General features: G+C 41.0%; 1 protein-coding gene across 5 annotated transcripts in view; it reads left to right on the forward strand.

Annotated features, from left to right (window-relative positions):
* pknox2 (pbx/knotted 1 homeobox 2) overlaps positions 1–25,979 on the forward strand; it is a 92,422-nt gene that overhangs the window by 49,772 nt on the left and 16,671 nt on the right. For 3 of the 5 annotated variants that reach the window (XM_081615320.1, XM_081615324.1, XM_081615322.1), the window contains 3 exons: positions 9,798–9,904; positions 12,228–12,364; positions 12,923–12,934. In XM_081615320.1, coding sequence (XP_081471446.1) covers positions 9,818–9,904; positions 12,228–12,364; positions 12,923–12,934 — 236 coding nt within the window. In that variant the 5' untranslated portion in view covers positions 9,798–9,817. The remainder of the gene's footprint in view (positions 1–9,797; positions 9,905–12,227; positions 12,365–12,922; positions 12,935–25,979) is intronic. The other 2 variants (XM_081615323.1, XM_081615325.1) reach the window with 1 other exon arrangement.

Consider the following 25,979-nt stretch of genomic DNA (forward strand, 5'->3'; position numbering starts at 1 on the left):
ACCATCCCTGGACGCCAACATTCATACCAAGACGTATTTCACTTTCAAACCAAGAACATCATCTGATGTTTCTTTTCAGACTTTTGTTCGACTTGGATCATTTAGACAGCAAACAATTGAAGTTGATGACATTGTAAGGTGGACAATAAAATGGAAGTACCACATACAAGTTCAGAAGCATTTTTTTTTTTTAACAAGACTATTATGCTTAAATAAAGGTTGTTGGTGCTTGGCTGTTGTTACAAAGTCCATCTTAGATTCTTGTACGTGAAATGCGCCTAACTCTTTGTCCGTATACTCTTAATATAAAACATCGTCACACACATCACAATGGCCAAACAATAAGATAGTGAAGGTAATGTTTCACCTCAAACATCAGGTCAGATATTGAAAATTCTCATCCCAAATGTGTCCCAAGACAAGGAGGTGGTCGGGTAGAAATTCTGTTCTTTTTAGACTCGACAAACACAACTGCTAAGAATTTAAAAGATTTTTTCCTCCGCAGGCCCAGTCTATAAATGGTAAATGACTGTGTTTACGTAAAAGTTGTCTTTTCTAGCTCACGTCTGAGCCGTTAGTCTGAGTCAGGCTGACAGGGATGGGTCAGCACACCTGTTCTTCCTAATTATCGTGCCACAAGTAACTCAGAGAGCAATTAAGCAGTGAAGACAAAAAGTCTCACTTTGATAAACACATTTTTCTATGTGAGTTTGTTTACAGTTAGTTTTCCCACAACAGTTTGTCATTTGATCTTTAACAAATGACAAACTCTTGGAGATCGGAACGGCAGACTGCACTGATATGCAGTCTGCCGTTCATTTGGCTCAGGCACTGAGAAAAATGACCTGCTGCTGACTCTCCTACTTCTTGTGGCACAAAGTTCTCTTTATCATTTTTTTTAAATCAATGATGGGTAGTTGCCTCCCCATGTTTTGGTTGGTGAGTAGAATAAAAACAATTTATTTAAGTTCAGTCAGCTGTTCCATATGCTATGTCTATCTACAGCAGTTTATTTCTGCTTTTCAGAGGCGTGACTTCAAAATCCCTTTTTTTGGAACATTGTTTTCTAATGGCTTGTCTGCTTTTGAAATATGAAAAACTGAGCTTCGTTCATTTTACACTTTGGTTCACTTGCTCATGGTCTGTCAAGTCCCACTTCTCAAGGACAAATTTTAATTTTGTTTCTGAAATTGCTATGAAAATTTTTCTTCATCTTGTTTACCAGAGATAAAAAAAACACAACATTTTCTACAATTCTGCTTTAGTAATATAAGAATGACTTCTTTATGTTACCTTTCTATTTTAAATGTAACGATTCTTCCTCTGAGCACATGTCCAAACTATCCACATCGACTCAATACGTTTGCTCACACTGACATTTGAGATTTCAAAAAGGAAAAAATATCCACTGTCTTATGTCTACTTTAAATGCTTCCCTGTTTAGAGTCACCATCTTTTTAATAAGAGCTCACATAGAGGGCTAGCACCAGTTTATTGTGTTAAATGCTTGAGGAATTATGCTAGCAAGCCTTCCTGCAATCCGTTTCATTTACTTCTCAGTCACGACACTCCAGCAGTAACCAAAGTGGTTGCAGAGTGACATGGGTGGCACTCTCTTTTTCTGATATGAAAGTGTTTATTTACAAGAAAATAAAAAATAAAAAAAAAGAAGAGGAACTTTGCTGATGAAGCTTCAGATAAGCGGCACGACGCGCGAGCCAACAAACACAACGGCAGAGAAAGCGGGGAGCGAAGAGGCAGTGGTGGTGGGAGAAGAGACGGAGAGGGAGGCAGAGCAGAGGTACTGGAAAGGATTCAGCGGGGGAACTCGTGTGAATTATGTTTCCCTCCTCAAGCTTCTCATTTCGTTCCCGTTTGGATGTTTTTTTTTTAATGCCCTCGGTGTTCTGATGGATATCAGCCTAGAAGGAGAAATCCTCCTCCTGCCTGTGTTTGTGTGTCAACCACAGAATTCAAACACTCGGCTCGATGCCACATTTTAACATCGGGGATGTTGAAGCTGCTGTTGCAGGATTTCACGACCACAGAAGATCCTTAAAGACACCTTCGAGTTTGTCACTCATGAATTTGTACTTGTACGAACAAGTATTGTTCTATAAATAACTCAGATTTCTAATATCACGATGTTCCCATCACTCTCTGTGTGCGTTTTTTTTTATCTTGATCACGATAATGTGAATTAATATCCCCAAATTCTCCAGCGAACTTCACCCCAAAGAGGTAAATGTACTCAAACCGAACGTCCTCGCAAATATAGTTTTTTACACAATGTCACCCAAGGATTATATTACATGTACAAATGACTAAATCTGATTTTACTTTATTTGGTGCTTTCAGAGTTTATGATTCAGCCGATCACATTCACCCAATTAGGGTGAATCTTACTCACATTCACCCAATTAGGGGACAATTAATTTCACCTGCTGCAGGCTGTACTTTTTGTTTTAGTTCTTTGTTGGTTGTCTTCCAGCACATTTCTTTCACGCAAGTCTTGTTTCGGTGTTGTTTTTTTTATGCAATTGAGGTTGCTATATTTTTGTAGAAAAGGGACTATAAGTCGTGCATAATCAATACAGTTAGAGTAAGATTCACCCTAATAGGGTGAATGTGATCGGCTGAATCATAAACTCTGAAAACACCAAATAAAGCAAAATCAGATTTAGTCATTTGTATAATATAATAGTGACATTGTGGTCCACACTACATACCAGTTGGTGGCGGCGACACAACAGCGGTAAAGCAAAAATGTTGATGTTTGGAGCAAAATTGGGGCGGCTGGTGACGTATTCTGCCAAAATTATAACTTTTAATATCTCGAAAATGAAAGCTGCTCAAACGAAAATTTTAACAGCACAAACCTGCACAAACGGAGCACTAACAAACTAGCCCACTTTGGTTTGTTTTGGAGCTATATGGGGGGAATGGTGAACTCTGGATGACCTAAAAAATAATTTTTAATACCTTAGAAACCAAAACTGCACAAACAAAAATTTTAACGGCACAAACCTGCACAAACGGAGCACTAACCATTCAGACTATTTGCTGGATTTTTAGAGCGGCTCAAGCTTCGTATCTCAACCGTCCACGCGGCTTACAGGATACGCACGGTGCACCTTTATGCGTGAGCATGAAGTTGTTTCTTTTTACTGCAAAATAGTACAGAATTTTTGTCACATCAAGTGTCAAAAATGTTTTGAAATAATATATCATTGTCTCATTTTTTTCGTCAGGGGTTTATATTTGTTGTGGAGCGTTCATTGCGTAGAAGTACCGGTGCTAACTGGTCAAGATAAAATTCTGAAATTCTTAGCATATACATTTGCTCCGTATGTAACTCTCTTTAACGTAAATAAGGACGACAATATAATTAACTCCTATAAGTGATTAGAAATTACCCTCGGGCTTAAGATTCTTATAAAGTTTAACTTCTCAGAGAGAAATGATTAAGTTCTTTCAGCTGCGGTAACAACGTCGTTTGCAAGCTGACCACCTATCCCACAGGTATACTCCAGCCGTTTTAACCGTAGTGTTGTTTTTACACTATCCATATTGTTTAATGTTCTTTTTGAAAACCCGAGGCAACACAATCAAACTTGGAATGTGCAACATCCAAACAATCATTTGCATAAATACAAAGAAAACAAGAATTGCAGTCAGATCGGAGCGCCGCCGCCTTTGTCAGCAGTCGGGAAGAGAGTCTCGCAAACTGCCGCACCCGAGGGAAATCCTTGTGTCTTCATTAAGGCTGTGGGGCCTATTTGAATACTTGAAGGGCGCTCATTAAGAAGTTCAAGATGAAACAATAAACTCGAAAGGTTATAGAAATTCAAGGATAAAATGTCATTGTGAATTGATAAGGACGAGTGAAAGGGATCTTTTGAAGGAAAGTAATTGAGAAGAACGGCTGATAGCTCAGCGCTAACCTTGAGGAAAAGTGTTCAGTTTCCTTGAGATGAAGCTCCAAGGTTTTGTTAAACGTACACCATCTTCTTCTAATCTACTTGACACTGAAACGGCTATCTGAGGGAATAAAAAAAATCTTGTCACACTGTAACAAACTCAAGCTATAACTTAACTGTTCTTGGTAGACATGTTTAATGGCTGCCTACCTCTTTGCAACCGAAAACACGGTGCAGAGATCTCTCCTTTGAATATTTCATTCAGAACAGAGCGCCTCAACTGTAACCTTCACCGGTATGTTTGCGGTGAGGCAAGACGGAGCAATGTACAGAATGCCAAGATGAAAAAGTGAGATGTATATCGTTTCGACCCAAGAGAGGTAGACCCAAAGCTTTCAAACCGTGGTCAACACCAGCCACGCCGTGCCTGACCGTGTTCGTTATGACCAATGTTGTCTGCAGCTACGCTGAAACTCACCTTCGGTTTCATGCCTTATCTTTTACTGTGGACAAGACTGCGTCCAATCAACTCAAGAGCAGATGATGAATAAATTATGTTAGCAGGAATTTGAGGCATCGGCCAGAATGGAGCAAAGCGTTGCAAGCCTGGCTGGACGGAGGGAAGACGGGTGGCTGGGGTTAATGAGGTGGCCTGGGAGCGTGGACCGGATTCTGACTGCAGCATCCATGCAGCCTGCTTTCGCCTGGGGGATATTTGTAGCCCTAAAACCACGAGTTAGACTCTCCTTGCCTCCGGCTATGTATGTGCTTCTACTTTAATGTGTGTGCACATCTGTACTTGTACTTGTACTTCAGGCTGTGAGGTTGTGAAAGATTTATTGCCCCAAGGATGACACCGGTTGAAGCCTTAAGATCTCTTCGCGCAGTGCGCACATCATTATAAATGCCTGCGTTTGCATGTGTGTCCATTCCTGCATGCGGAGGCCCGCCTGCCCTGATCTGTGTGCGTTTCGATTTTTTTTTCTCTGTTGAGTCCAGGCACAATTATGTACACAGACTCCTCCCTCGCAGGTCCAGATCTCATTACCATTCCGTCCTTCCCTCCGTGGCTTTACTCAACACCATCAAGGCTTTGCCTCCTGGTGTTTGCATTGTAAATCAGGTCTGACAATAAGGCGATGATTAGATCCCACTCATATTCAAAAACACCTGATTTATTTATTCAGCAACCCTCAAGATGCATAATGTCTGACCAAGGTGACATGCCTACTTCCAAATGTTATTCATTGCTTTTGCAGGTCAACTTCCTAACAACAATATTCAAACGGGATAGATCAAATGAGGTTTTGGTCGGAGACTGCTCCCACACATGTAGGCGTGCATTTTGGACGGGCTGATAGAAATGTCGCCCGGTTGAATACCTGCATAGCTTTTTTAAAATCAATTTAAATTTGCATCCGTGACTGAGGAGGGGGTCCATAATGGGAATATTATTACACTTTGTGTTTCATAACGTCAAACTGGTTTAAATATTAGCCATAGACAACACATGTTGACCAAAAAAAGCAGTTTTTAAATGAAGGTGTTTATTATTAAGGGAGGAAATAAAAAAATCCAAACCTACATGGCGTTGTGTCAAAAGAGGATTGGATTGAAGGAGAATGTTCACTCATTTGTGTGACCTCAAGCTGAAACCAGCTTGTTTTCTGCAGCAGGACAATGATCCAGAACACACCAGCAAGTCTACCTCTGACTAACTGGAGGAAAATAAAATGAACTTTGGAGCGGCCTTGACAAAGTCCTGACCTGGATCCTATTGAGATGCTGTGGCATGACCTTGAAAATGCAGTTCATGTTCAAAATCCACCCAGTGTGACTGAATCACAACAATTCTGCAAAAATGCTTGACCTCAGTTGTTACTAAGGTTGGCCCAACCAGTTATTAGGTTTAGAGGGCAATCGTTTTTTCACACAGAATGTTTTCCTCTCCCTTAATTATGAACACCTTGACTGAAAATGAGCATTTTGTGTTGACTTGTGTGGTCTTTGACTAATAATTAAAGTTGAAGGGGGCAAATGCTTTCACGACACACGACTGTCTTCCTCAGGGCTCTGAACCCATCCTGTTATGTTTATATATTCCAGTTTAGGACTATTAAAAAGAAAAAACACATGAGGGTGAATTTTGACTAAAGGTGATCTAGGATCATTGACCGGCTCTGTCCTCTAGCACTAGTTTGAAAAACTCTTGGTTAATACTTGAATAGGTTTTGCTGTATCTTTTATTTAATATTTTAATTACTGCAAAAATAATTACAAAGGCTAAGAAAGACATTTGTGGCTGTTTTTATTTAATGTGTTTTTCAATATGATCACTCTTATGTACTGTCATAACAAATGAGGATTGTTTATATCCACTTTAATATTAATAAAAAAGACCATGGTGCTTACATAAGTGTGTAATTGTGGTGAAATAATAAAAGGATAACATTTAATTTGTGTAAAACATCAATCTGTAAGTCAGACTATGTTTTGTTTGGCTCTCCCCTGTGACAAAGGCAAAATGAAAGCTGAGGGTTTTGAGTGTTTGCAGACAAAAAGGAACTGTTCCAGTACTAGAACAAATCTACAAGCTATGGATTTCTCACTTTTAAACTCCGTTCCAAAAGAGCGGCGCTCCAAGAACACACAAAGAGCGACATGGGGACTTAACTTTCCTAATCTAAGGACATCCTCAGATCTCTGTGGAAACACAAGTCAAGCAGGGACGAGACGAGTTTTAAAGTTCCTGAGGAAAAAAAGTTCTGGATACAAAAGGGAAATGTCGCTTTTTTTTTGTGTGGAATCTTTACCAAAACTTTGCTTTTTACAAAGGAAGTTCAGTAAAAGTCACGCAGTCACATCGTTGCGTCCATCGTAAACTAACTTGGCTGAAACACATTTAAGTTTATATTTCAGTGCTGGGTGTCGATGTGTTTATAACTATAAAAATCTCACTGGAGTTCAGTTCATTTGGAAGCAGGAAGCAATCCCAGTCCACATTTATTTGAATTTCAGCCACGGGTGACAAATTTCCCTCCAAGCTGACGAGAAAAATGACTTCAGACATATTTAGGCTTTAGCGGTGGCGGTCAGTAATCAGATTACATGCAATCTGATATGATTTTTCGTCTCATCGCTGCAGGTAAAAGAGGGTGAGAGGGAGGCTATGTAACCTTGCATGGATGCAGAAGGAGGACATCGTACGCCCTGAGATTGTTAGAAAATTGAATTGTGAACAGAAGTGTTTCTTACTGCACAGAATCCACTGAAAAAAAGGAAATTGCCTCCAATCTAAACTCGGGAAAGCCTTTGATGTTGGTTGGAATAATTTTATGCCTACTTCTCTCTCATTTTCCACTTTATGCTTGCTTTTGAATTTTGATTGCGACTACAGGCGCTCTCCCGTTGATATGCATTATGAACTGTGTCATAATTCCAAGGCCTTTTGTTGGGAAACAAACATGTCATTTGTCCTCAAAATGAATTCGACAGCCTATTGTGTAACTGTACACCTTTGGTGAGTTCAAAGAGAGGTTTGTACTTTCACACCGAGGAGGACATGTGTGTTAAAATTAGTCTTTTTTTTTCCTTCTCTCTCTCTTTCTCTCCTTCTTGTCTTTCTTGTATGTGTTTTCACGCCTGGGCAGCCAGCGTGCGGCATGTGTTTGTGCACACATTTCGCGTCTCTTTGTGCATATTTATGGATGCCCAATTGCCTGCTCAAACTTGGCATTTGGCGGCTTGTTCCTTCGAGGAACAGCGAAAAACTTGAGAGGCCCAAAATACCATGTGGTAATTGGACTGGCTTTATCTTCAGTCTCATCAATTAATGTGCAATTTTCCATTTAATCACTAACACGCTCGCTGCATTTGCAATTAAAATGAGGGCTGATAACAGAGAAGATGTCTTTCAGCTGATACCAGCTGGAATGGGAACAGAAACCAGAAGACGCAATCAGAACACGGAATGACTCGCCGAGGCAAGCGCGCGCGGCGCTCACAAACAAGTGCGGAGGCGCGCGACGTATCGCACGCGGCAACGGCGAGGCACGTTAAAAATGCAGATTTTTCAGCTAAAAACCTTAAATTAGAAACCAAACCACCATTTATTATCAGGACGTTGGCAGCGACACTTGGCTTGGATGCCAATCAGACAAAGAAGCATCTCAGTCCCATTGTTCTCCAGGCGGAGGCAGTGCCAGGATCCGACTCTCTTAGTCACGCTGGACTATTGTGCAGATTCAGAGAGTGAAGACGAGATTACGGCACAGAGCAAATGCAAAAAGGGCCTAAAACGTATTTATGTCTTGTCATCTGGACATAACGCACAGATTAAACAGAGAACTATGGAACAAAGTGGTGCTAATCTCTTTGTGTTTAACAATCTGTAATCTATTTTATCACAAAGCCAACTGACTTCATCTCTGTGTCATGCATGATCTTTATAAGCAATGTGGGTTTTTTTGTACATCAGTGAAAACATCAGTGTTTTTCCTGGTGAACGTAACGAGCAGGGTTCATTTTGTCAGCACATTTCAGTTTAATTTTAGACATACCCTCTTGACTGAATGTCATTTTGTTATAATTAGTAGTTAGAAAGGTTAATTTTAGTCAGGCCGTAGTCGACTAAGTTCTTCTATTCAGACGAATAAAGCATCCAAACAGACAAGGATGCAGTTTTAGGGCCTCTTGTGTATAAAAGGAGACATTTCTTCACATTTGAATGAAATGTTTAACCCAGGATGGAAGAGGAATTAAAGATTAGCTTTTATTTATCCAGTCACAACCTCATCATCTTTCACTTGCGTTCAGATTCTCGGCATGCTGTCGCAGCTCTGGAGGAACCAGAACTGGGATTGTGCTCAGATGTTCCGGTTCCGTTTGACTAACCTGTAATGAAACGTTCCCTCCAGGTCAACACCAGTCAACCCGAGTCGACTGGCCCGCTGCCTTCCATGGACTGACATGGATTTATATGTGGCCGTTTTATAAACAATTTTAAGAGCTTCTGTTAATATTGGAAAAAAAAAAAGACAAAAGGTTACATATTCAGGTTTGTTTTCAAGCGGTGCGAACGCACAGGTTATGTGGAGCTCCAGGCTGGATGACCTGCTGTGTGTGTGTGTGTGTGTGTGTGTGCTGTTGGCGAGCGGGCAGGGGGTCTGTTGGTGTGGCAGTGTGTGTGTGTGTGTAACTTTCCCCCGAGCCAATTAGCTCCATCAGTGGGGGTGGGGCCAGCGGTTACGGCAGAGTTCCACAGGGTACTGTCCTCGACCCTGTGGGGTCCCGAAGAGCCCTAATTAGCCTTCATGACTTGCTTGGTTAAAGTGCAACAACAACACCGGCAGCTGACTAACAGAGACGACTGTCCTACTGCGGCTCCGTCGTGGAGCGTGGCGTTAGAGCCGGCTCTAATTAGTAAACAGGCCCGGCTCTCTGTAATTGGGAAACAAATACTTGGGGTTTGTCTGTGGCGCCGTTAGGGGCCCGCTGCCGCTGCTCAGTATTTGCTGAATATTTGTGGGAACGGGCCTTGGTGATTGAGGATGTTCTCATTTGTTTCCTTTCTGCTTGGTTGCGTCGTTTGATCACTCCGTATTAATACATCATCCTGACTTGTCTGCTGGTTCTGCGCAGCACCATGGAGAGGCAAACTCAGGAGAAAAGAGAAAGAAATGAACCAGTCTGTCGAGATCAGGAGAAGAAGACTGAGATGCTGTGTGTGTGTGTGTGCACGTGTGTGTTTGTGTGTTTCATTTTTGATTACTCAGTCACAGCAGCACCTGGTGGCTGCCGGTGTAATAGATTTTAAAAAGCGCCTTTCAAACCCGATTCATGTTTGGTGTTCTTTCCTTCCCTCTGTGTGTCTTCCAGTCTCAATGTGAAGCTGTCCCATGATGCAACATGATTCCCCACCGCCTGCAGTGACAATGATGGCCACCCAGAGCGTTCCTCCTCCAACGTACCAGGAAAGTCAACAGGTGAGAGCGACGTCTTCAGCAGCAGCCCGTCCCCGAAGGAAAGGTTGAGCTGTCAGATTGTGGATCGTTTCGTGCTTCATTACAAAATGCATTTGCAAAATCTGAAAAAAAAATATCGGCGAGAGCGAGAAGTTAAGAGTGGGATTAACAAGAGTTAGTTCACTCAACCTAACCCTAACCCTAATAAAATATCTCTAAAGTCTCATTTCATAATCCCGTTAGATCAGAGTTTAGCAATCACTTTGGGAAAACTAAGATTTCCACTTTTTCTATTTACAAATGAATAATAATAATAAAAGAAACCCCACAGAAGTACAAATGAAATAATCTTAAATCAGCGCAGCATATTCAGTTTTACTTCTGTAAAGGATGTTTCATTCTACAGAATGCATTTGACATGAGTAATGATTACAGTTACATTGCAATCTAATGCAGACATAAGGGTTTATGTAACCCTTACATAAGCTCCAGTGGGAAATCTTTAAAACTGAAGTTGTTTTGAAATGACTGATATAACAAAACAAAAATGTTGTACTATTTTTGCAATGGTATTCCATACTGTAAACAGAATAATAAAAGCACATGTCTACCTACATGTTCTCTAGTCTCCCCTCACACACCACACCAGATGTTTAAAACTTGGACAGAGATGGGAGTTTCAACAGGACAACAATTTCAAACACGCGTGAAACTAGTTTTTCAAGTAGACAACAAAGGATAACCTTTAGCTTCTAGAACAAAAATCTTAATTTTTTTGTATTAAAAATTAGCTGACTGTCATAATAATTACAGTCCTAACAGTAGTCATGTTATGACGGGGTCCGTAACACAATGCCCACTCGTTTCAGTGAGTTCTGCCATTTCTGATTAAAACAGTCAAATATGTCGACAGAAACGTGCCAACGGTTTCAAAAAGCGCACGAGTCACCCGAATGTCTGTTTTAAATAATTCCAATCTTGTGTGGATTTGAGTAGTCTGTGCCCCAAATGTAAAATTATACATTGCATACGCCTTCCAGTTTAGAAAAATACACCCCCTCAAAATATTATGACTTTTATGCCAATCGTGAGTGAATGGAAATATCTGAAAAGACAAGTAGAAATCCTGTGGAAATTATGGAGGCCGCTGGATAATGCAGGAAGGCCTGATTTTGAAACAAGATGCGCACCCTGAAGCGCCGCGCCGAAGGTCCGGCGGCTGCGCCGCCCGGCGTCCTCTTCTGATCGCCTATTATTTCCTCCTCGTCCGCATTCCGGTGTCGCCCGGAGGATTAGTGCCAGGGGGAGAGGTCCAGAGCGGCAGCACAGGCGCACTCCACGAATGCAAATGAGAACTAGTTAAGTGTGAAGAAGGTAATTTATTTCCCATTTGTTGTTGGGATTAAGACTTGAAGCTTCCTGCTACCTCAGTCTGACTCAAAAAAAAAAAAAACAGGGGGATGGGAGACGTTAGACCCATTTCCATGGAGTGATTGATGGAGAGAGAGGAAAGCGGGGTATGCAGTGGACTCGGTTTGGAGAACGTGGTCGCTGACTTATCAAACCCTCAGAAAAAAAAGTAACGTGAAACGCAGGAAGCAGTTTGTTACGTTATTTATGCTGAATGATGAGTTTCCACACCAAAAGTCGGACCACGTTTAATGTTGGTTTAATAAGTGCCAGTCCGACTTGAGCAGTCTTTCTCTAGTTACTTCGCGTAACTTGATTATATTTTCAAATTAACATTAAAACTGACAATAAAGCTGAAATGACTGAAGTGTACTGAAACCTGGATGGGAGTATCCATGGTCCCCCAGGATGAATCGCAGCCTTTCGACAAAATGAACAGTTTTATTCTGAATTAATCTTTTTTTTTTTACCCCAAATGGAATCAAATCAAATTATAAAACATTGAATTTGAGTGAATGTCACTAAAATAATTATCTGATTAATTGACGGTGCATAGGAGAATCAACAGATTGAAGGAAACACTTTTACAGTAGTGATATGTCGCAGTAAGGTACCAGGTATATTAATGTACTATTATACAGTAATGTTATTTTCCTCTTTATTTTCCTGAAGTGACTTTTTTTTTTTGCTTTTGGGTCCAAACTCGTCGTTTTCTCTCAACACATTAAATTCCTGTTTGGTTTTCCACTGCCCTTTGCACCAATCCGTGGTGCCGTTTTGGTGAAGCTGTTATGTTCTGTCATTTACTAAATGGAAGCAGAATATTGTTTCCCAGCTCTGACTCTGACTGATCACCACCCAAACACTTTGTGGGAGTTCTACGTTCAAATCGTCATTAACTTTGTGGGGGGTTTTTTTTGTCTCTTGTTGCCAGATGACGGGCACAACTCAGCAGAACTCCAAGACCCCACAGGTCCACATCCCAGCAGCCTCTGCAGCAGGAAATAACTCTGTCAGTGTGACCCTTGACCCCCAGGCCCAGCTTGAGTCTGACAAGAGAGCTGTTTACAGGTACGTAGGAGGAAATATTTTTTTATTAATTACATCATTGTTACATAAGAACATCTCCTTGAGTTTTTTCCTTCATACTTTTAAAGTCTGACCCATCAGATTCCTGTAATGTTCTGTGATGTTAAACAGTTTGAGGAGCTTCTTGTTAGTAAATGTCACAGGACGTGTTTGCTTCTCGTCCGCTCTGAGCGGGCTTTGTCGTAAAAACTTCTAAAACTGTACCCAAAAGGTTTCTTTTTAATTACCTCTTGGTGTGATTCATAAACAAAATAGTGCTTTCGGCGATTAAGGGAGGCCCAGTTCCTCTTGAGTTTACAACTTCCAAGAGGAAAGTATTCTGCGCCCGCAGAAGAATGCACTGGGAGAAGGAGCTCTGGTTATTTGACTGGACCAGTATTTCCAGTGAAAGCTAAAGAAGCAAAACAAATTTTTAAACTGGTCTGGTGAAAAAAGAAGTAAAATCTGATCTGAGACTTTTCATTAGTCAAACAGAATTTGTTTTACAGATATCTGAGATCAACATTGTGAAATGAATTTATTTCTCTTTCACGCCAACAGCCATTTTCAAAGGTAAGGATTACTCTCCAGATCACAGAGGTCTTATGAAACATTCTGACTTTGGAAAAGCATCAGGAATGAAATGATGAAGACATTTTAGTTTTAGTAGATTTCACCATTGTCACCATTTTATTTTAAAGACCTAACGTGTCCCATCCCATTACAGGGAATTAACTTAAGCAGTAAAAAAAAAGTACCTGATATTTCTCTGTGAATTACAAGACACATGATGATGAGGTTTTGGTTAAACTGTGATTTTATTTTATTTTTTTAAGCAGCCGTTGTGTCATGCTGCACATCCGTTAAATCCACTGTCATGTTTGTCACATTTAATCTTGATGATAACAAAACCGCATGCATTCAATTACAGATGTTCAAATGTTGAATTTGTAGAATCTGGAGATAGGCATCAATTAAATTGCAAAAAAATGTTTCCAAAGACTCTGCTTCAGTCACAGTAAGTCTAAAAACTTTCTTTACTGTCCAAAAAAACCCCAAACAAACTAGAATTACTGTGAAAATAGAAACTAACCCTCTGCAGCATGTGGTTTGTTGTTTCTGGAGTACCAGAGGATTCACGTTATGTCTTTATGGATGTAAACCGCTCACACAGTTGTCATTTACTCATGATAGGTGGTCGAAACGTGTGCAGCATTTCTGCAAAAATGATAACCTGCAAATACGTCTGCATGTGGGAGCCACTGTGTGCTCATTTCTATTGTCGGTCTTATAAAACACCGTCGTGAAGCCAGCGTTTGATGTGGAATCTAAACGAGGCGACATATGTGAGATATAATTATCATAACATACGATAGCTTTGCATTTATTTATTCATTTATTTGTTGCATTAATTATAACCAGGGAAGGTGGAAAGTGAAAGCTTTGCAGGGAGTAACAGAAAATTTAGAACTGTCCTATCTGTCGATTTTAACTAGTTCCGGTATCGGATTTATTGCTTGGAAACGTCCAATTAACATCTACATACTGTTTTATTTCTAAGGCATGATTATTGAAATAAAGCTCTGATGGTCATTAATAATGGTCATTTTTGAAAGTTTGCGATTTTTCAAGTTTCTAAATGTAAGAGAGCTGCATGCTGCTAGCCTCTGTGGCTTCGCAAAAAGAAGCTTTCATGTTGTCCTGCATGCGTGTGTGTGTGCGCGTGTGCGAGCACATGTGAGTGTGTGTGTGAGAGAGAGCAGGGTGGGAGTCTTTTAGCAGTTCAAACACATACACAGTACCTTGTTCAAGTATTCAGACCCTTCAGAGAGAATCTGTCAACATCAGTTTTCAAATCCTGCCACAGATTGTGAGGTGGATTGAAGACTTTGACTTTGACTGGGCCGTTCTAGCGAGGGTTTATTCTTTGATCTGGTTGGAGGGTTTGGCTCATTGTCCTGCTAGAAAGTGAACCTGCACCTCAATATTCGGCAACCCGTGTTCAGCTCCATCCATCTTCCCCACAGCATGGCGCCTCCAGCAGTTAGTTTTCCAGCACACACAAAAAAAGTCATATTTTTCCCTCATTTACCCAAATTACACATTTCTGTCACATTTGACACCATTTTTTTCCCCTCCGACGTTCTCAAATAAACAGCCGAGGCCTTCGTGTTTGGATCCGTACTGAGATCACACCCCTCACAGATAGACACTAACTGCTGGTGATTTGTGGGAGCTGCATACAAACGCACGCCACACTTCTAAGCTTTGACTTTGTGAAAAAGTAGTAAATGATGAGTCACTCTACTTCTACTTCCAAACAGAATAGAATCGAGTTTATAGATAGCAGCAGTGTAACAAAATGTGAAAAATGTTCAAGAGTTGTAATTATTGTGCTAAACGCTGTATGTCAGGACAGTTAGCGGCTCTAAGCCGCTCTCAGCGTCATGGATGTAGATCTTCTACGTCTCTGTGTTGATAGATTTTCTTCTTCCCTGCAGCTTCACGTTTTCCTCAGTTATCTCTGGGTTGGAGTGAATTCAAGCCTTTGATTCTGAACCAGATCAGGCAGGTGCAAACACGATGGAGAAACACTGAATAAATTAACAGTTAGAGCTTCCTCTAATCTTGTAAATCATATCATATAAAGATAATTTCTTGATAGACATTGAGGGAATTTCATGTCTTCTCTTTTCCCCTAAAAGCACTAAATGTTGTTCAGATGTTACCCCAGCTCAAGGTTTCAACTTGTATTTACTTGTATGAAGCGAACTAGTTTGAAGTACAAAAAAAAAGAAATAAGTAAATAAAAAAAGCCACAGGCCTGAAGCACTAGAGAACGAACCGCAAATCGTATCTGCTACAGCAAGAAAGAGAGACATTTGAGGTTAAATTTATTTTACCTTTACTTCACAAAAGCCCCAAAGTTTCCATTCTTGTTCGGTGGAAAAAGACACAAAAAAAAAAAAAAATGGCTGCTGGGCAAGTCTCAAAACACAACTGCCTCCTTCTTGCTTTCAGCTTATCACTATAATATTGATGTACCTTCATAATGAGATTGCATTACCTATTTATGAAGTGAAATATTCAAATACACAGACATGTCTAAAAGCCCGGCCGCCCCTCCCCCGATGGAGTCAGCAAACTAGCAGCCAACTGGATCTGTTGGGGGCGCCGTGCGCTCCCTGCCATCCTGGAGCTTCCAGCCAGCGGTTTGCCATCTGCCTCAGCTCCTCGGGTGCAGCCCGCAGGTATCCGCCACCGCCTTCTGAGGAGGTGAGAGCTTCCACGCTTCGACCCGAGGCGAGCCACCGCGAAGTCCTGAGCCGCTCCCCCGGGAGACGAGGCGGGCTTTGATGTGAGCAGCCATGTTTGAAGCAGCTCCTGGTGGTGCCGGTGGAGGCAGCTCCTCTTCCTCCTCCATGTACCCGTTCTGGCTGGCTGCCGTCCTCCTTCTCCATCCCGTTCAGTAAACGGCATCGCAAAGGATGAGCCTCATGATGGCGACGAGAACTACACGGACGTTTAAATGAGCGTCGTTTGAGGTTTTTTTTCTTTACTCGTCTGAGATATGGTAAAATAAACAAGCAGGTAAATAATAAAGAGAATATTGACTCAATAAACAGCTAAGCCAAAGTAGCTTTGAAGTTATCCATGTTAAAGTCATGATTTTTATCCAGATGTAAACAATTATATCATTTAATTATTTTAATCCTTGTTTTTTTTTTACCATTTAAATGGTTTTATTTTCTGTCTTAACCATAATTACTGATTGAAAAAAAAACAACTCAGTTCAAATTTAACACGCATTAAGATCCGTTGAGCACATTTTAGAGCAAAGAGAAACGTTACACTTGTAGGATGTTGGCCCGTTTACAGGTCCAGTCATTGTCCTCATGCGGTGAGACACCCGCCGCACTCTTTGTGACCTGCACACCTAGACAACGTCCTGATTGTTGCAACTCGTTCAATGTGAAGGAAGTTGTGAAGTCGCTACGTTCAGCACTCATCATGTTCGTTTGTCTTCGCCGCCTTGAGCCAAAACACGCTCCGATGATGATCCGACCTCTTTACTGTCATAATTACATCAAAAACCGATGAAGAGTCCTGGAACCACCCTGCCAGGATGCGGTTTCGGGATGCGGTCATCATGGTCTTATCACGGTCTGCAGAAAATACGGGAGGTTTCTGCGCCTCCACCGTTAGTGTCTGCTTTGCTAAGTATGAGGAAACATTTTCAGCGCTTTTACTTCACTTCACAGGCTGCGACCATGCTGCTCCTAGGACCCCAGTAAGCTGCCACAGTTCCAATAGAGAGTTGTTCATGCCTAAAAACCCTCTCATGTTCTCTTATGGGTAATTAAGAGCAAGCTCAGCATGTCTCTGAACGGCTCGCTAAACCTCGCTGAAACCCCGCAAAGACCACTCAGGCAGGGTTTCTTTTTTTTTTACACCGTAACGACGTCCTCATCCGGTCCTGTAGAGCTCATGATTGGTTTATGGCATCTTTAAACTGACTCTGGGATAAACCTGCTGGGCTGAGAGCAAATGTTGGAAGAATTAGTAAAACCAAAATAATAAAAAAAAACAACAACATAAACCTCAGAGAGAAACCTCCTAGAGATAACGAAGTGATAAAAAACATTTTAATGATGTAAGAAATAATTAAACTAATAAAACTGTTAAAAATGAAATGAAATTATCGATGAATATTTGTACATATTTTTTTGTGTTTTGCCATCCTCCAGCATTTTTACACATTATGTTTAGATGTTTGTTTGTTTTGTTTCTTTTTGTTTATTCCCTCTCTCTCTCTTTTCTCCCTCATACTTTAGATATCAGTTCTTTTTGTGGAGTTTCTTATTATTTCATGGTCCTCATCAGAGATCATATTTATGTTAATTATGCTTGTGTGCACCATGAGCGCTGGGATTTGTGGATCTATTCTTGGCGGTGGAAATTACTTGAAAACACTTGATGGGACTCGGTAAGAAGAGGAAGACATGCTGACTTTTTATTTTTTCCTAACATCACATCCCCCTTCCCCCATATGTTCTTTAGGATTTTAATATTTTCACTATAATTAATTAGGGCACAGCCCTTTTTTTTGTTGTTGTTGTTGAAAGATTAGGACGATCTTACTTCAACAGAAGTCTTAATTCAGTTCAGATCGTTCTCACTGATTCTAATATGAGTAGCCTTTTCCCTTCATGTGATGTTGGCTTTTTGTCCCTACTGTCCGAAAACAATGGTTCTTTCCAAAGAACCCCTCCGGGGATGAATGGTTGATCATTCTTCATGCTACCTTTGCTGCTGTGGCTCATAATGAAACCTTCCAGAGCATCCAAGCATCACCCAGCTTGAAATACTCCCAGGAGCAAAATGAAAAAAGAAATAAATTAATATCACCGTGCTTTACAACACTTTGGATTCTGGATAACTTTGAAACGCTTTTAGAACCTGTGTTGACGGTGAAGGAGATGCTTTGTCCACTAAAGTCTGGTCCAAACCAGAGAGAAACATGGTTGTTCACCACAGTATTTAAAATTTTTTAATGTTAATTGAGTATTATAGTCAATGTCTTTGATTGCAGACTGTACAACATGGATAGCCGGTGATAAAAACTGACTTTGTGTTGGGGTGATACGAGTAGAGTCACTTCCTATGTTTCTATAATGTTGGATTGATGATGATGATGATGACATAAACTGGAAGTGAGGACATTTGTGTTTGGTTGATTATTTTATTGTTGTAACAGAGTTTCTTGTCACAAATCTCGTGTCGTTAAAAAAACCAGGTTATTTTTCTTGAAATACACATTTGTAGGAAAAAAAATGCATTTGTGTGTAGATCAGCAGAGTTTATCATACGTATCTCACTTTGTCTTCGATTTGAAGAAAAAAATAAATAAATAACGTGTCCACTTGGTTTAAAGGAACCCAGATTGAAGTTGCCCCAAATAATAGCTAAACATGAAGCAGACAGCGACTGACTGCTGCAGCAGGTTTCAATCTCCAGGGTACAATGCCTGATTGATGCTTGAAACTCAAAACCAAAGTCCACAGCAGAATGAGCTGTTTAGTTTTGGCATTTGGCAACTAGATTTTTCCTACAAATGTGGCACCATTTAAAGGGAAATAGTCACGGTTTCTGGTGGTTTGTAGTTTCCTGCCGAGAAGCATTGCCGCGATATAGAAAACGTCGATCGAACACAAATCCACTTCCTTCACGCAGGTGATTTTGATCCGATACAATTGAGATAAGAGCTGAGACTGAGAAATCCTCTGGCATTAAAACAATAATATCAGGAAATCGTCTGAACTGCAGCAACGTACCAGCTGCGTTGCCGAGCCTTCAGCTGCCTGAAAGTGGTGGAGATAAGACACGGATCTGCGTTTGTCACATGACGTGTTGGAACAGTTCGCTGTCGGGCACGATTCAAACTAAGAGAGCAAATGAGAGCAAACAGCAGGATGCAGTGTGTTAGAGCCTGAAAAGGTAAAGCCAGATGACAGCCAATGAGTGCGCTCCAGCTCTTGCTGCCTTCGGGGCCTTTTTGTCACAGAAAGCACAGCTGTTGCTGCAGAGTGACTAATCCTAAAGCTGCTCTGATTTTTATCTCAGGTGGTTCTGTGAAAGAAAACGATCCGAGTTCTGATTCCTGACTACAATTATGGCAGTAATCTTCCCTTTGCCGGAGAAAGCGAACCCTTTCGGCTCTTATCTACATGCGGCGACGCCGGTTTATGTTTCTGCTGGTGGATGCTCACCGTCGTGTGTCACATGGGTGTCATCGTATTGCGTTTTAGTTGTCAATACAATGAGGCTCGCTGAGGTCCGAGGGGATATTCTTTCGCCACTCAGTAAAAAAAAGGTTTTAATTAAAAGCAAAAATGGTGTCGGCTGCCATGGCGACGGCTGTGCATGTGGTATACAGCTGACACATAGCTTCTTCTTCTTTTTCTTCTTCACCAAAAGCGTTATTTTCTCTTGGCTGTGGCGAAACTATAGCTTAAATAAACAACAAAAGCAGGACTGCCTTATTTGCAGAACATTGTGACGCAGTCACCAAATTGGATAAAATATATCTTAAAGCAGCTAGCAAGCTGTGTATCCTACAGCGGCAATTAATAGTACGAAAAATGTAATTAATTGTCCAATATATATATATATATAGGACAATTAATAAAATTAATAAAATTTATTATATATAATTAATTTTATATATATATAAAATTATATATATATATATATATATATATATATATATATATATATATATATATATATATAGACAGAAACCAAACTGTTTCTAGATTTATATCCAGGGAGGGAGAAGACATATTTCATGTATCAAAACATCAGCAAATTCCTCCGCTTTAAATTATATTTGATAGAAATCGGATAAGAAATAAGGGCACTACTAACACTTTTGTGATTCCTGCTCATCCGGCATCGGAACAACCTGATTGACATGAATCAATGCAGTTGAAGATGCACATCACTAGCTATAGCGGCTGATAGGCACCGTCCTATCCAGAAGTGTATGTCTATGGTGTTCACTGCGGTTGGAGGACTTGTTGCTGTGGCAACATAGGATGAGTCCTGCGTTTACTAGCAACTGGAGAAAGTGAGATGACTATGAGCTAAGGAATTATCACCAGTGGTCAATCTGCCAATCACATGACAGCAACTCAATGCATTAAGGTATTTAGAGATTAAGGAAAACCGACTTCCTGAAGTTCAGACGAAGCGTCAGAATGCTGAACAAGGTGATCTCAGTAAAACTGCAGACGTTTTCCACTAGACCACCTCTGACCATACGCTCTCGGCCAGATTCGTTTTCCACTAGCAAAACCAGCATTGGCTCAGTCCGGCTGTTCTCAGACTTTACAAACCTACTTCAGTGGTAGAACTAGCAGGACCGAACGGGGTATGTCACCGACACCATTTGATCTACAGGTGATCGCATTCACTGATAAGCTCGTGCTTTATGATATCACTGAAAACTGCAAACGACATTAGCATTTAATGTTTACTTCGAAAGCTCACTGCCTGGTGTAGAACCGAACCGCACGTTAACCGATCAGAGCTCGTCTCGCCAGTGGAATGCCAGGCAGGCAGACTGGTTGGAGTGCTTCACAAACTGCTGCTCTTGATGGGATTTATCCTTTCATTTTGAACACCAGATCCAGTTTACACCCTAAATTCCTCTGTGGACCCGCATGATACTGATGGAGGTCTTATTCGTGACCGGCTAAATATTTTCTAGCTTCAGTTATTTATCACTACATTTTGGCAGAAAATAAGCAGTGATTTCACAGTTAAGGATTGTGACATATCCACCACACCTGTTACAATCTGATTCCTAGGTCAGCCGTCTGGCATGGAAAGGAAGGGTGAAGAATAAACGCCTCACACGTAGGGAGCAAACGGCTAAACGCTTGCTTTTAGCCGTTTAAATGTGACTGCTGCTACAGTCACATTTAAACTGGACTTCATCTCCCACTCCCACAGTAGGTAGGATGATGTAAGGAGGCACAAATAGCTGCTGTGTCGTTTCTATAGACGCTCGGATCTGTCAGCCTTCCTGCATCAGCGCCGTGCCTATATGGAGGCTGAAGGCTTTTCGCATGAAAGAAAATAACATCCCTGCCATTTTTCTAAGAATCATTTTTCCTCAGGAAGTCGGCAGCTTAGGCTTTAATGTTTCTTTTCACTAATTGCTGGAATGCCAGCTTTATGATGAGATGTGTGGTTTCCTCTCTCTCTCTGGCTGCTTTGTTATTAACAGCTGAGTGTTTGTGTGATAGGGTGATTAGCCTAATGAGTTGTGGCATTTACTGTAAAGATCCTTCTGGATTCTCTGCATCTCATTAAATAGGCGGAGAGGGCTCTCATGTTTTTTTATTATTATTTTTTTTTGTTTTTTGTTTTTTGCAGGTTGCGGATGTAACGCTCTCCGCGGCTCGGAGACGGAAATATGCGTTTAATTGAAAGAGACGCGAGCGTCCGCTCCGTTTCAAACAGAAACGTCCTTGTGACTTCACAAGCTTTGACTTGGAAGAACTTTCTTTACCGGAAAAAAACCAAAAAAAATAAACTGCTTTAACAGGACAACTTTGCCGTTTGTCTCCCTCAGATGAAGATCAACAATAAACAGCACCGCGAGAGTGCTTTTTGTGTCATCTTCTCGTAAAAAGTCTAATGTAGCACGTTGTACTAAATCAGCAGGAAGAACAGATTTAGGATTTCGAGGTTCCATTCTGCCACATACACATTTTTAGTTCTTTTTAAAAGCCAAAAAAAAATTATAAAATACACAGAAATTTGAAGTTCTATTACCCAACACAAGTAAACACGTTTAATTCCATGGATCCAAGGACGTCGTCCAGAAGGTTTTCGGGCTTGGCAGTGTGTTCACGGGTCTCTGTAACGCACCATAAAGTCTGTTTATTCTCAGTGCCAAAATGCATGAATGCGTCCTCCTACAGCGAGCTGCTCAGGCCGTCTGACGGGCTTAAAAAAAAAAAAAAAAAAGAAAGGCCGTGCCTCTTTCCATTTCACAGGTCAGCATGTGTTGGTGCTCAACGGCTCCTGGATGCAGGAAACTGTGTCAGAGCTCAAGTGGTTTTATTGGCTGTTTCTGTTGGATACTTATTTTTACGAGTTTCTTTTATGGTTGATTTTAGATGAGAACAAAGTTCAAGATATATTTTTCTTTTACTAGTTGGTGCTTTTTTTCCCCCCCGATGACTTAGACAAACAACTAATTGTTCCTACATTGAATTAGTTTTTTATTAGACCAGAAAAACAAACAAAACAACAAACTTTCTTTCTTTCTTTAGCTGTTGCCAACAAATTTCCAAATGTGTGCAATTATTTTCACCCTTAACTGACAGACAGGTTAGGGGGCTATTAAAAAGAAAAACAGTTAAGGAAACTGCATTGTTAAAAAAAATAACAACAAAACATCAGATTAGGACAGTGCATTAGAATAAAACATGAGTCTAAAATAATAAAAGTAGTCAAACGGAAATAGGAATTATTCAGTGCTCGGGGTTATTTAAATGTGTGTGTGTGCGCGTGTGTGTGTGTGTGTTCCTTTGTGCACTCTAACCCCGCACCTTTCCTCGAACACAGGGGTGTGTTTCAGACATGTAGCCCGGGGAAACAGGGGCCTCGTTGGGAGCAAACTCAGCTTGACTCCAGCAAATCTGGTTTCTAATACGCGGGCGTACAGCGGGCCTGATTAGACTGCTACACAGTGGGGAGCGCAGACGCAGAGACCTCCGGCTCGCACGCGTTCAAATAAACACATATTTTTTTTAAAGCGCTGCCCTCCATCTGTGCCCTCTTGGTGGTTTGCTAGGTTTCTGTAAACACTGGCAAATGCAATTTGTTCTGAAGATGACTGCGGCGATTTTTTAAATTTTTTATTCAGGCTTGTTTGCAGCAGCGCCTCGAATGAACAGGTTTATTTTTCTTCACTGTGTTCAGAAAAGCCCTTAAATTAAATCCTACGTTAAATCCTACGTTCTTCTCGGGATGCAGAAGGTTTAGGCATGCAGAGCCTCTTCTCTGAATGCGAACATGCAGCACGCATGCAGTAATATGAAAGAAATAGCCTATGAAAGCCTGCTTGTCTTCTGTCGGTATCTAGTATCAATTTTAGCAAAACTGAACAATTCAAGTAATAAAAGCAAACATACTAACATACTTTAACACTTTCTATGAATGTAATTAAAAAAATATACGGTGAATAGATTTGGCCCCCCACATTTTTATTTCCAGTTAAAATGGTAGATTACATCAGCTGCATATGAAGAGAGCGTCATTAGTTGTTTCTCAGCGGCTAATATTAAAACACATACTTTTTTTATATTAGCCAAGCAAGTTCACCCTCAAAGCAGACCGCACGATACCAACACACGTTTTCAAAGACCTGAAGCTACACCAGACTGCAGACTGCAGACTGGAGACGGCTAAAAGCTCGACCGCCACTAATCGGTGCTCTTCTGTGTGACGTCTGCGTTCTTCTTCTGCACCTCTTTGGGTTTGTAAAGCGTTCACACAGAAGTCCGACTGCGGTCATTCGATGGCATGAACAACAAAGTCAAAAAAAAAAAAAGATTTATTTGAAAAATTGGAATTGAGAGTCAAAACCTGCCGTGTCAAAAAAAAAAGCGTGCCAGACAGAGAATGTAGATAAGGACTTCTGGGAGGAAGTTTTCAAGAGAAATCTAAGATCGACGTGTTTGGACAGCTAATCAAAAACGACATAGAATTGGCACAGAACAATGAAGAATTCCACCTTGTATCAGACACTGAAGGAAATCATAAGACAATCTGTAAAAAAAAAAAAAAAAGAATAAGCTGGTGCAGAACTGGATGCTGCAAAATGACAAGGACTCAAAAGAAAAGGGGTAAATTCACCCAGGAAGGACTACTAAATAATGGAAAGCTGTGGAATGATTCAAAGCCTTATCTCAGTGAGATGCTGTGATGTGACCTGAAACAGGCTGAAGACGAGAGAAACTGAAGAAATCTGTTTGAGCTGAAAGTGAGGGAAACCTTACATGGACTAGTCTGTTATTTTAGCAACACTGGCTGTATGCTGTCCGAACCTTTCCACAATTAGAATACAGATTTCTATTGATTCATTCCCTTTGTTAAATTAGATGGAAACATGGAGTTTTGGTGTTTACCTGCAATCAAGCAACTTTCTTTTATTTGGGACCAAACATGAGATAAAACTGATGGAGCCGAATACTAATCTATGTCACTCTTTTTAGTTGGCGTATTTGTACATTTCCTTCTCCTTTCACTTCACATTTATGTCCTTTATGTTGGTCTTCCATGTTAAAACGAACATCTTTGGGGTTGGAACACATTTCCGTATTACTTCACGCATCCCCTTCCAGAAACTCAGCTTCACGTCCACCAGCTGTTTCCTATAATCCACAGAATACCCAGTTGTAACTCCGCTGGACATCTCGCCGGTCGGCTGAACCTCAGCAATAAAACGGACGCCTGTTTCCATCCTCTGACTCACTGACCACAAACCCGACGCTGCAAGCTCGCCCAACAGTTCTCAGCTCGGTCCGTACCGGCCTCTGATTCTGGGCTTTTTGCTGGTGACCCAGCGCGGCGCGGCGCTGCAGGGTGGGAGGACCTGCCGTGCTGACTCCACTCACTGGGCGATCTGTAAATCGCTCTTTTATGGCCCTTGTAATGATCCCCCAGCCAGCAATATCCCCACCGTCGCACTGCAGATAGGACATGCCGTGCTCGCTTGTGAACACGAGGGCTGCTTGAGGGGTGAGGCAGGGAGGGGGTTTAGAAGATAGTGCAAGAGAGAGAATAAAAAGCACACATAATGTGACCACACAGTCACGCACACATGCAGGCCCATGTACATAAAAATGACCTGCCTTTTCACACTCCATCTGTCTTAATCCTGACTGTGTAAAGGTCATAAGGAAGCAAAGAGCAGTGGAGTTTCTACCTCATCCCCGGGTGGGTGAGATGGAAATGTGAGCAATTTTATTTCATTCCCGCCCAGACAGCGCTGGAAGGATTGCTTTATTTTTTTGACGTTTTCAAAATGTAAAATCGTGCAAAATTCCCCAATCAGTTTTGCTGCAGCTTCTTTCGGTTTTCTGACAACTTCAGGTTTTGAATCTCGGAAATGCTCCAGTCTCGTTCCGCGCTAAGTTCAGTATGTGCGCTTCAGATGGAGACCGCGATGGACCGCAGCTTTTAATTCATCAACCTAAACCTTTTAGCTGCAGTGAGCCTTTGCTCAGTAGTTACAACAGAACATAATCAGATGGAGGCTTTAAATAAGGTTTTTATTTTTGCAACATGTTTCTTCCAACTTGAAAGCATTATTGATGTTTCCAAGCAGATCAACTTGAATCCTACAGCCAGTGATAGCAGAAAGAGTGCAAAAATGTAGACAGCTGTTATTAAAAGAATCAGATCGCTGTTGACCAATAAAGATTTTAATGATTTAGAAGTGTGTATCTATTTTTATTTATTATTCCAGTGTAAATACTAAGATAAATATTTCCTTTGTTACTCCTGGATTTGGAATTCAATATCTTTTGAGAGGTATTCATCTCATTTCTTAGTAGATGCAAAACATAAATCTATCAGGGGTATGAATAACTTTGGTCTTCACTACATGAGAGGCGAACTATGTCCTACCTTTTTCACACCTCTCTCTGTCTCCTCAAATACATTTCAGTGGTAAATATTCCTTAAGAGTAAGTGCACACATTACACAACCCACCTACAGCAAGCGCACCACATTTCTTTTTTATCTTCGCTCTAAGGAGCCCGAAGCCTTCTGTCCGGTCTTACAGGCTGCCTTATGTTACTGTTATCTAGGCGGATTTGCTTTGCCAAGTTTTGTCAGGCTGCACATATAGTTCTCGTCATCAAAACATTAACAAAGAGTTCCAGACTGCAACGGGACGCCGCGATGTTGTCCAGAGAAACAGCCGTAAACGCTGCGTCTCTGGAGATGAAGAGAAGTTGAAGGTCTGGGTAAACCCTGTTGAGAATAAATAATTCTGTGTCTTCTTTCTATCTCTGTTAGCTAGTTGTTAAA

This window comes from Poecilia reticulata, chromosome 14 (genome assembly GCF_904066995.2).
Source record: "Poecilia reticulata chromosome 14, P_reticulata-male-v2, whole genome shotgun sequence".
NCBI lineage: Eukaryota > Metazoa > Chordata > Actinopteri > Cyprinodontiformes > Poeciliidae > Poecilia > Poecilia reticulata.